This window comes from Cryptomeria japonica, chromosome 9, assembly GCF_030272615.1.
Source record: "Cryptomeria japonica chromosome 9, Sugi_1.0, whole genome shotgun sequence".
Classification (NCBI taxonomy): domain Eukaryota; kingdom Viridiplantae; phylum Streptophyta; class Pinopsida; order Cupressales; family Cupressaceae; genus Cryptomeria; species Cryptomeria japonica.
In genome coordinates, this window is record NC_081413.1 from 127084062 (window position 1) to 127096929 (window position 12868).

Here is a 12868-nt window from a genome sequence, read left to right on the forward strand (position 1 = left end):
CTCATAATATGCATACTAATATGATATACAAGACTTGTACTTTTTTAATCCTTGTAATACATATACTATCCTCATTGAGAATATTTTAAAACTACATGAGTATCGTGACTTGACCATGTTTGACTTTTGTCAAGTGCTCTCATTCCCTTTGTCCTCTCACTATAAGACCTTGTGATTTGGTAACAAAAGAGGAAAGCTATATTTGATAGAACATAGTATTATTAAGGGTCTTTTCCCTTGTGCTAAAGGTTTTTTGGTTGCTTCTTTTGTTTCTTTTGATGACCATAATTTGGCTCTAAGCAAGTTGTGGGCTTGGGGTGTACATTCTCTCTTCCCAACTTTCCCCTCCATTTTTGGGAGAATTCTCATTTTGAGGCCATTAGCAATTATATCAACTGCTTCTTGAAGGTTGATGATACCACTTCCTCCATGGGTCTTTCTACATTCGCACACATTTGGATCGATATTGACATCATATATCTTCCTATGGATGTGGTTCTTAAGGTTGGGGATAGGCTATGTACTTGGTCGCTAGATTATAAGGGCCTCTCCTTCCATTGTCTTTGTTGATTCTCTACTTGCCACTTAGCCACAGATTATTCTTTTTCACGCTGTACAGGGGTTGCCACTTGATGGAAGGACGCTCATGATGATCACTTATTTGTCATGGCTTTTGATTCTTCCTTTGATGACTCTTCACGAGATTGTGATGATTCCTCGAAAGATTATTCTCTTGCTACTAGTATGGCCTCCTCAAGCCCCGTGGATCCTCCTTCGCCTCATGCTACTGGTGTGTTCTTGTCTATACTTGTGGACCCTTCTCCACCTATTGCTCCTATTTTGCTCCAACCTTTAGTAGTAGATTTGTTGCTTGGTCAACATCCTACACTTGGTGCTAGCAGTCCCACTAAGGGGATTCCTCTCCCTTGTGTGGGTGTTCCAAATGAAAGTGTTGCATGGATTGTTGTTCATTGATAGAGGAAAGATTGTTCTTCCTCTTCTTCCCAAACTTTTCCCCAAGTCATGGGTGAAACTTCTGCCCACCATTGATTTGGGTACTAACATTTTGGTAAGGGGTTTTTTGGCCTTTGTTGCTAGAGGTTTGTTCTTGATCAATTGTATGTAGCCTTTTTGGTTTGTCTTTGTATAGGGTTGACACCCTTGTTTTTGCTTTATTAATACTCTAACATTTTTTATATTATTTTAAGATAAGATTATAAAATTGTTGCAAATTGAATACTTTATAAAGCATACATTATTTATACGATTAATAACTTAATAAATTATTAAATTATTTATAATGATTGTTTTGAATAAGTGTGAATAATACATTTATGGGTATTTTGCCACCCCATCTATATTTAAGGAGCTTCTTTCTCAAGAGAATTTTTAAATCAACAATGAATTATATAACTATGCACAATAAGTATTATTGTTCATGTGAAAGTAAAGAGAAATATTTCCCCAAGTTCAACCTATATTTTGACAGACTATTCAGTTAGTGTTTTATAATAGAATGATACTTTATGAGACATTTACTTTGAAGAGTTCTCGCCATGCATATATAATATAACAAGTTTAATTTGTGTATCTTGTAACCATCCATTTTATTTATTTGTAAAGATTAGCAACCTAAGATTTTTTTATAACATATTGCAATTTCAATAGAACACGCTAAGCAATTGTATTTCTAGAAATAGAGGATGAGAAAGCACCATTTTGATCACTTTGATAAGCTAAAAGGTCAAGCATTAACCGTGCATAGCACAATTTGAAGAGAAAGATGCCCATAAAGAACATAGCATCACAAGTTGATTGCCTTATCAAGGATAACTGCTTGGCAAATGAACCATATCACGCAATGCCCAATTTTGAGCATTTTGTTGCACCAATTACTCAAAACATGCAATTAGTGAGTGACAACAAAATTATATATATAATTTCATCCAAGGCCCATTGAAATAACCTATGTTCCATAGTGCATTCAGTATAGGGACGGATATATTTATAGACATCCATAAAATGTATCAAATTCACTATTAAAGTTAAATAAAAATGTAATTGATGTAACTGATAACAGTATAGCAGCAAATCTCCTACCGAATCTGCTCCTAATGCCGCTATTGCTACTGTATCTGCTCCAGATGTTGTACCTTTGCAACAGGTGGTTGTTGTTTCACAGCACCCTGTTGAGGTTCTACAGCAACACACTGCCGCGACTTCTCACATCAACTCGATGGAGTCACTCCCGCTTGACCTCTCTCTTGATGGTCCTAATGATTGTATTGCCTGGACTGTGGTTCGTCGCAGGCAAAAGGGGAAGTCCTCCCCCCTTTCTCAAACCCCTCCTTGAGTTGGGACTGTTTAGTATGTTGGTCTGACAGGCTTTCCTGTTTGCCTGTTTGATCGTGTTGTTTGTGGGCTTGCCCCCATGGTTAGTTTTTTCACTGCCTGAGGGCTGTTGTAAGGGTCCGCACCCTAGTTTTTTGCTGCTCTAATAATAAAAAACAGTATAGCAGCAAATAAAATTATAATTTTTTTATTTCACTTTCAAATTTTTGCTAGGCATAACAGTATAAAAGTCTGCTACTAAACTTTTGGACAAACGATATGATTTTCATCCAGAGATTACATGCAAGGACTTTTAGGTCTAGAACCTTGATCCACTTTTTGTTTCCCTGCAACAGCCATCACAACCTCACTTCTTTCATTGATGCAGTTGCCTATACTCTGCCACTATTTAATTAAAAGAAGAGTCGAGGGGGTAAGAATTACCCCTCCTTCTACTCATCACAAAAATCAGGAGCACCCAGACAATTTCATGTTTTCCAAATATAAATTCAACTGATATTCAATTTAAAATGCCATAGTAAAAGTAATTAATTGTAATAATATTTAGAACAAGCCAGATTATAGTGTGGCCAATAGCAGTTATTTATATATATTATATACGAGTAAAACTGATGACCTCATTGAATAAGCCATAGACGCACATGACTAATGACTATATTTTTTGAAAGTTTTAAAATATCATAACATGTGGTAGAAGAATGCCCCATTTTATCCAAGCATAGGAAGTTCTTTACAGCCATCTAGAGGAATCGTGCCAGCTTTTCCTTCAAGTTAAAGCAATGATTCATTATATAGAAAACCAGAATTACAACAAAGATTACAAATTCTTCACATCAGGTGCAGGCAAGATACCCCATTTTTTTCGCACAACTTCCAAATCCTCATCAAAATGTTTTTCATAATATATTGACATAATATCTGTGCAATTCATCCCAGCTCTAATTGCCCATGGAAAATAATGCTTAAAAAAGATTTCCCGCCGCTTTCCCTTTAACCTTATTGAACCACCAATGATGGAAAGAAGGCACATAGGCAGATGCATTTGCTGAAATTCTACAACTTTAAGAGCTGATTCTCCTAACATATTCGTGGGCAGATTAAACAGCACATGCCAAAAGTCATGAATTTCCCTTGCTCGTGTTGCGATGTATGCAAGCTCTTCAGTGTCCATAAAACGAACAGGAGGACGATCATCAGGTGAGAAGTTTCGGGAACCCATGAATTTAGCATAAGCTGCACCAAATGTATTTTGTGGCAGATCCCATGCATGACCAACAGCTGAAGATATCACTCGAGGCCGTTCTGCAAGAATTAACTGCACACAAAAAATACAATAAGAATTAATGAAGTCTCAACCATGGCATCTATTAATTAGGCATTTTGGTCTGCAATTGCTATGCCGAAGAGATTTTAACAGTTAGTGGTCAAAATCCAAGTATATTGCATGAATGTGAATCTGTATTACAGCACTAGCTGATGGAATGTTATATATAAAACAAATCAAGCTACCCTTCAGGAGTACAGAGAAACAGAAGATGCAAGCACATGAATGATAGGAATTTTATCTGATATTCAAGTGATTTTAGTATCGAGGTTCATGTACGAATGGAAAAGGTTGCTGGCAATAGTCAACTTTTCAGCAATCATTTCCTTGACATTCTAATACTTAGTCAACAGCACGATTCATTTTTTTCTGATTCTGATTACAGAAATTTCTTTTATACTAGATCCCTTCAAAATTCAAAAGACTATAAAATATGAATACATGTGAGCAAGACTAAAATGCACAACCTTTATTAAAATCCTTCACTACCATGTTATAGAGGAAACACATGAGCTCGTATGAGCAGTTTAATAAGCTCATCAATCACTAAAAATTGGTTTTATAATTTTATTCAGATGAAGTGGTGCGACATAGTCTTCATTGTATCATACCCAGGATAAAAAATTTATCGTCAAACATTTTAAAAATATATAAATATCCTCTCTTGAATATGTCAGCGAAATAAATTTTCATTTTCTTTGCCTAGCCTGCAATTTTTATTTAAATAGAACTTTGTGAAAGAGAGCCATTGCTGGTCGGCATTGAAAAGCACATGCCACTAAATTGCATCCCGAATGCCCATATCTTTCTTTGTAGGAGAGAATTTCATAATCTCGTTAACATTCCTTGAAGAGCACATGCTTATAGTGAGGGAAGGTGGGGTGAATCCGTATAAGATGGGCTTTTTAATTATTTAAAATTTAACCACCACAACAACAGCAAGCACACAATCATCCACACAATTAAGAACACATGAATACAAGATTTACATGGTAACTCTTTTGGGGTAAAAGCTCAAAGGAGGACTGCTTGGATCTACTGTCCAAATCCAATCACAGCAAAAATAAAATGATTTTACAATATTTGCAGGAACCAACCTACTGGAGACGCCAATCCTCCACTTACAGAATTTGCATACACCAATCCCCACGACTAAGCAATAACTTGGCAAGAGACATAAATCTTTTTCATTAGGAGGCACCAACATCTTCTGCTTTCAGAGAATTACTTCTTCAGTGGATGATGAGGATTTAGCTTTGCTCCAACAATCTGTTCATTTGAATGATACCAATTTTTACTCCATACTCTGCATTTCGATCACATCTTCTTGCATCAAGTCAGCTCAGAACTAGATCTGCTCTGCATTAGTTCAACTTTGCTCTCAAAAGATAGAACATTCTCAAACTTAATCAATCATGACTCACAAAAAACGCTTCTTCTTTATATGCGTACCCCTTTGGGTGCCAAAGTTCAATGCTATAAAGTATAAACACATAGGTCAGCCACTCTTTTCAAAAATATGACCGTTAACATGCTGGCTTCTCTTTTTGCCTTAAAAAAATTCTAACTTAGACCAAAGCAGGTCAGCCAGTCAGGCATCAGGGGTTGCCACTACTGCATACCAAAAAAAAAATCACTTCTTCAACCACCGACAACCAAAGGCAAGGAGCTTTTGACCACTTAAAGAAATTTTTCCTGTTGGTCTATCAAGGTTCGAGGTTCATCCTGACCTTGTTCCAGATGAACTCAAACATGCTAAACCAAACCACCAATCGGCACAACCCGATAGCCTTAGCAGAATTTGCAAAAAAAAAAGATAACAAAAAGGATTGGTGTCAGCTTTCCCTCTTTCCACTTACCAAAAAAAATGCATTCAACAGAACATAAGCATAAAGTCCAAACAGAAATGAACATTGTGCTACCAAGGGTCAACATCCGAGGCTTCATCATACCATGTTCCATCAAATCTTGAAACAAGCTAAGGCAGATATCCAATCAGCGATGCCTGATTCAACATACAACAAACTACACATTGACACATGGTGGTCGGTGGTTGAGGATCCTCCCTACCGCTTTCCAAACATGAAATTCACAAGTGTTAAGTGCAATGTCTGAAGTTCTGAACAACAATGAACAAGAAGAGCAAATCAGTGGTCAGGGGATGGAGCTCCACCATGCCACTTTCATCAAACAAAAAGTTAGGAAGGAATCTTAAATGCTGAGGCCCTATAGACTACAAACGACTAAGCCAGGAGCCTAATAACATTTTGATGGTTATGAGTTGGCCATTCTCCTTCCACTTTCCAAAAAGATGAACTCGCAAGCATTAAACAACCACACTGAATGCTGATGAGAAGTTAGTGCATTTTGAGGGTCAGGGGTTGAGGGTCGGCCCTATCTTCTTACCATCTGTGAGAAAACGCAAGCACTGCTAAGTCAAAAGCCCAAATCTCTAGGCCCAACAGACTTAGAAACTTTGAAGCTATGTTTAGCAATCAAATCATCTTTGATATTTTGACATGCTTCCTGCAATCTCATTCTTGCTACTATCTCCCTCTTGCTTGATCATGCCCTAGTTTGACATAACAGCCTTTGATAACCTTTGACATCAATGACAACCTTTCCAACAATCTCTCCCTTTGTCAACCCTACAAAGAAATAATCATTAAATACAATCAAGAACATACAGTTCTTCACCTCTAGGGCACCATAAACTAAAATCCACAATGCCCTTTAGATACTTGAAAATTATCTTCACTACTTGCACTAGTCACCCTTGGTGCAACTTGAAAACGTGCTACCGTGCCTATTGCTTGCATGACGTTTGGCCTTGATGCCATTACATATAGTAGATTTGCTATAAAAGATTCATATATACCTTTGTTAGATTGAAAAATTTGTAAACGAAGAAAAAAAGACAACTCACCAAGCATGGACATTTCAAACTCCTTTTGCATGTCCTCAACAAACTGTTGACATATTTAGTCACTATTGCCTCCACAAATGATGACATATATATATCAGCAATTCCTCTCTCAAAACCTTCTTTTTGTAGGTATTTGTCTAGTCTTGAAGACAAGGCCCTAGGGGCTTGCTTTAACCCATAAAATGCTTTCTTAAACTTGCACACATAATCCTAATCTTCTAATAGTAGGGAACCCTTCTAGCTGTTCAATGTTAACTTCTTTCTCTAAATTGCCATTGGGAAAGCAGACTTGACATCCATTTAAGACTTTAAAATTATTGAAACAAGCAAATGCCAATAACATTCTAATGGCTTCTAATCATGCAATAGGAGAAAAAATTTATTCAAAGTCAATACCTTCGACTTGAGCATAACCTTAACAAACTAACCTTGCTTTATTTCTTATCACTTGACCTTCTTTATTTGTACAAATCACATTTTTATCCTTTGGTCTTGGAACAAGTTCCCATGTCTCATTATTTTCAATTTAATTCAATCCTTCTTCAATAGCATCAAGCCAATGCTTGTCTTCACTTGCTTCTGCAAAGTCCTTTAACTCTATTTGGATGGTAAGAAGAGATTTGCATGTTCAAATGTTCTTTGTGGTCTTCTTTTAGTCAGTATTCCAAAATCTAAATCACCAATAATTAGATCTTCATAATGATTCTTTTGGACAAATTTAGATGGCACCTTTCATCTCGTCTTTGTATCTTTTTGTTCTACTTCTACTTTTTCTTCTTATTCTTCTTCCATATAGTTTGATTCTTTTAATTGATTATCCTCTTGTGATTTCTCCTTTTGATGCCTCGCTTCATCCATTTTTACATTGGCACTCTCTAATATCTTTTGCAATTTTTTGTTGTAACATCTAAAAGTCTTTTTTCTAGAAGAATAACCAAGGAAGATGTCTTCATCAAATTTGGAATCAAATTTACCCAAATCCTCATCATCTCTTCTTCTGTGGCACTTACTCCCAAACAGTTTGAAGTATTTAATTGTTGCTGGTCTGCCCTTCCACAATTCACAAAGTGTTTTGTTGTTGTTTACTCTATTTGTCTTGTGTTCAAAATGTAAACAATTGTGTGAACAACTTCTCTCCAAAACATGTCTAATAGTTTGGATTCATTCAACATTGTATTGGCCATCTCTTGTACAATTCTATTCTTCCTTTCTACAACTCCATTCTGTTGTGGAGTCTTTGCAATTGAGTAATGTCTCTTTATTCCAAGATGCTCACAAAGTCTTCAAATTCATTTGAGGTAAACTCACTTACTCAATATGATCTCAAGCACTTAATCTTTAAACCAATTTAACTTTCGACTAGGGCTTTAACAATTTTCAATTTCTGAAATGCCTCAATTTTTTCTTTCAAGAAAGTAAACCATGTCATTCTAGAGTAATCATCAATAAGCAACATAAAGTACCTTTCACCTTGTAAATACTTCATTTGTAGGCCCAAAACAATCTGTATGAACAAGTTCAAATGGTTTTGTTGTTGAGTACTCCTTTGTCTTGAAGCTTGCTTGTCTATTTCCCATGCTGGCATTGCTCGTAGAGAGTATTTTAGGATTTAGCAATCCTTGGCATGTCTCTTACAGCTTTTTGGTGTTGATCTTCGATAGATTATTAAAATTTATATGGCCCATCGTTCTATGCCATAACCAACTTTCATATTTTTGTCCTATAAAATATTCTCTCTCCCTTGATCTTATTAAGGTTGTATAGATTATTTGTTCTATTTGCATTTACAATTAATTTTCCTATACTTGTCTTCCTGATTTCACAACCTTGAGCATGAAACGCAAGAGTATGTCCTTGATCACATATTTGATTAACACTAAGGAGATTATGCTTCCAACCTTTTAACATACAAGACATTTTCTGTTTTGTCTTTCCATTATCAAGGCTAAGAGTACGTTTACCAGCTATCCTTGTTGCAGCCTTATCACCAAATTTCACAATGACTGCATTTATTTCCTTCAAGGTGAGATACTTGCTTTTGTCCCTTGTCGCGTGGCTTGAGCATCCACTATCAATGTACCATTGACTTCCTTCATCTTAAGCATCAAATACAGTTTGCACAATCATAGACTTCCCCTTATTCTGTTTTTCTTACTCCTGCCTCCTTTTCCAAACTTTTGCTTGCTATTCCTTTTGTTTAGCAGGGACATCCACTCTAGTGTTCTGTCTAAAAGATCCCAAAAAGCTGCTTCTACAAAAATGTGCTATATGACCAAAGTTGTTGCACTTGTAGCATGGTGTAATTTAAGAAGCCTACAAATTTATGTTCTTGTTCATATAATTATTTCTTGCAATTTCCCTACAATCTACTACCTTATGACCAAATTGATTACAGAAAAAGCAATAACCAGAAAGAGTCTTAGAACCCGGTCATATGAGATTGTCTTGGAGGAACTAGTCTTCTGAAACCCTTGTTATCCTTGCTGGTTTTCTGAAGAATATCACCTTCTTCCTTCTTCTTGTTCTTATTGTTGACAGATCAATTAAGTGCATCCATATGGCTGTTAGGCTTTTCTGCATTCAACCACTTTCATGTTTCAATAGCTTTGGATTCTGATATTCTTTGATATTCCCTTGATAACCAAGACCAGTCATAATGAATGGTGACCTTTGGCAATTGACAATGTCATCTAGGATCTCAGCACTTTTCCTAAACTTCAAGCTTTTGATTAGCTGAGCATTAGTTTTCTCAAATTCCTTCTTCAAGAAAACAATTCCAGACTCTAACTTCTCACAATCTTCTTCCTTTGCCTTCAACTGAGATATCACCACCTCCTCTATCCTCTTTGCTTCTTCTAGCTGAGTCTTCAGGTTGATGATAACCTTTTCTAATTCCTCCAGGCTTCGTGACATTTTTGCCTTTGAATCACAGTCCTCTCCCCTTCAAATTTCTGAAGCTACAAATTTTGTTTCTGAATCTTTTTCTTAAGCTTCAAGATCCACTTCTCCTTCAATTTCAGCATCTTCATCCTCTTCTGAATCCATCTTTTTTTTCATGCAGCCATCTTCACCTTCCATGACATCAACCTTTGTTTTTGTGGCCATGAACAAAGTTTCTTCTCTATCACTTTCTGAAACACTTTCATTACTCATCTCAGATGAGCTTTTATGAAAGTTCTTTTTGTATTGATGTTGTTTGCTCCCTTTCTTCTTGTTATGATCTTCATCATTATCAATATCATCCTTTTTGGCATATGAACGCATAGCAGCAAAATGTCCTATTTTACCACAATTGAAACAATTAAAAGGTAACTTGCCTTTGTATTTGCCAAATCCTTTCTTTAGCGATCTCACAAAATGGGTTTCCTCTGCATTTGATCCATTACATGTTTTAGGCTTTGCATTGGAGGTGGGCATTCAGGGGTTCACCATAACATGTTCCATCAATCTTCAAACAGGGTAAGGTAGACATCCAATCAGCGATGCTTGATTCAACATATTTCAATGCACTACACTTCAACGCATGGGGGTCAGGGGTCAAGGATCCTCCCTACCACTTTCCAAACACAAAATTCACAAGTGTCCAAACAGGGATGAACACAAAGCGCAAATTGATGGTCGAGGGATGGGGCTCCACCATGCCACTTTCATCAGACAAAAATTTAGGAAGTGATCTTGAATGTTGATGCCCTATAGATTGAAAATGATTAAGCCAAGAGCTTGATATCATTTCAAGGATCAGGAGTCGGCCATTCTCCCTTCCACCTTCCAAAAAGATGAGCTCACAAGCATTAAACAAACACAATACCAATGAGAAGTTGGTGCATTTCGGTGGTCGGGCTCAATGTTCTGCCCTACCTCATACAATCTGCCATAAAACACAAACATTGCTAAGTCAAAAGCCTAAATCCTTAGGCTGGGTCCGACTTACAAATTTTGAAGCTATGTTTAACAATCAAATCATCTTTGACATTTTGACAAGTTTTCTAAAGAGTATCATTTCAAGTTGCACACACAATAAGCCAACAACCTACATGTGTACCCAATTCCGGGGATTCTCATCCATTGGGTCATCTCATTTTGAAGGGGAGACACTGTAGATATAAAGGATTGCAAGTAGCTAGGAAGCCACGCCGGTAGAGACACCCCAAGTAGGATCAGGAGGCCAGATAAAGGTAGTCATCTTGTGCTTATAGGCTGGGTGGAACGGCTTGAGGCGCTTTGTATGGTCTCCCAACTGGTGCTCCATAATGATGATGAGATGGTTGAATAGAATTTCTGAGGGAATTCCATATGTACATCTTGGATACTAACCTGATTGAAGGCCCTACATTAGGATACTGAGATAACTATTTCCATTTCCAAGCATTATTCAAACCCTAATTGAAGAATTTTAGAGCAAATTATGTTAGGTCCAAGTAGGGGACAATACAACCCTGTTCAAGGATCGTATGCACTTCAGCTATTATGTATATGAATAGTTACACTTAGCATGCATTGAGTGGTTACAAGTACCGGAAAGTTTTCCATCTAGCTTCACAAATTTGAGTTATTCCCCAATGGTGGTTATGAGATGTCACATTGGCCATACCCATGGTACTCGATTAGAGTACGGTTTTCCATTATTTTGTTCAGTAAATTACCCCAAATATTGTGGTTGGTATTATACCAGAAGCCTACGCCCTATGTGGATACCCAGAAAATGAGTGTTAGAATGTTTTATGGAAATTTGTGTTTTTTTCACAAGTTTAACTTGGAAATATCAAATAAGTTTTTACAATTTTAAACTGTAAATTAATGCTGAAAATGAAACATAATTTTAAGTGTATGGTTAACTTGCAGATTTTTGGAAAATGATGGTAAAGGAAATTATTATTTTCAAAAAGTGAAATTGGGTTTGGGTTAAAAAGGGTAAAGAGGATTCATTTTAGACTTAGCATGTTTTGGGGAGCAAAATTGGAAAGAGTGAGAACCCTCTTCAGCTAGAATCTTATTTTTGTGATTGGGAATTCGATTGAGCCCGAAATGACAAGAGATTAGTGGGCATTGGAATACAAATCATGAAGGGAAATTGTATTTATGATAGCTCATGCATTCATTGGTTGTGTTCTAAGATCTTTGAATTTAAAATTTTCACTAAAAATTGAGGTAATTTGTTGATTCTTTGTTTATGCTCATTTTTAATGTTTTGAAAGGTTAGTTTAGTATTGGTAGGACCTCACTATTCTCTCGCTTTTCATTCCATTCAATTTGAGCATATAGAATTAAATATGAGGATTTTTTATGAATTTTCCAAACAACAAGGTTGTCATGCCCCAAATTTTCAAGACATGCTTAAAACATAAATTTTATGTTAAAAAGTGGGTGTTGCGCCTTCCTTTCCAAAGGGGTATTCTTAGAATTTTGATTTCATGACTTTCAATTTTAATGGAATCCAATGGAAATTTATGGTTTTTTAGTTTTTGTGAAAATCATAGATCCGAGACTCGTATTCTTAGAATTTTGATTTTGTAGCTTTCAATTTTTAGTAAAATTTGAAGCTATTTTAACGGAGTCCAATGGAAATTTTTGGTTTTTGAATTTTTGTGAAAATCATAGATCCGAGACTCATTTGAACTCACCTAAGACTTGGCGAGTCCTGAGCCAAGTGACCCTTGGTGAGTCCCAAGGACTTAGACTCAGACGAGTTCCGATGAGACTCGCAAACTCGGTGAGTCCAAATGCCAAGACTCAGCTAAACTCAATATTTTTTATAATCTCAAAAAATAACAACAAACGTTTTTTGACCTTTTTTTGCATCCAAAAACTCTAAAATGTCCCTAAAAGCATCATTTCACCCAATACAAAGATCAATTTGCTCTCTTCGCTCTCTCTTTTCTCTTTTTTCTCACATCTAACCATAGAAACGGGACTCGGACTCGGCAAGGCCGACCTGGACTCAAACTCGAACTCGGGACTCGAAGTCAAACTCAGCTTCAAACTCGGCTGGACTCGGGAAAGTGAAAAACTCAAGAAATTTAGAGATTTTTAAAGATTTAAAACTTGTTTCATGCACCCTTTATTGAATACACCTTAAAGACGCAATAACATCATCAAACTCAGCTCATTTGATTACATACACAAGTATACATCAATCACATAAGCATAAACGCAAATTGTAGCTGAAGGAAATAACAAACATAGATATATAAATATTGTCAAATGTATACAATATTACAAAACTCATGGAATAAAAAATCCATGTCATCGTATGATCATCATCAAAT

General features: G+C 36.3%; 1 protein-coding gene across 2 annotated transcripts in view; it reads right to left on the bottom strand.

Annotated features, from left to right (window-relative positions):
* Positions 1 to 2994: 2994 nt before the first annotated feature.
* The window catches only part of LOC131031397 (ubiquinone biosynthesis protein COQ4 homolog, mitochondrial), a 29260-nt gene continuing 19386 nt past the window's right edge, over positions 2995 to 12868 (bottom strand). For both annotated transcript variants that reach the window (XM_057962514.2, XM_057962515.2), the window contains exon 3: positions 2995 to 3667. In XM_057962514.2, the coding sequence (XP_057818497.1) occupies positions 3170 to 3667 (498 nt within the window). In that variant the 3' untranslated portion in view covers positions 2995 to 3169. The remainder of the gene's footprint in view (positions 3668 to 12868) is intronic.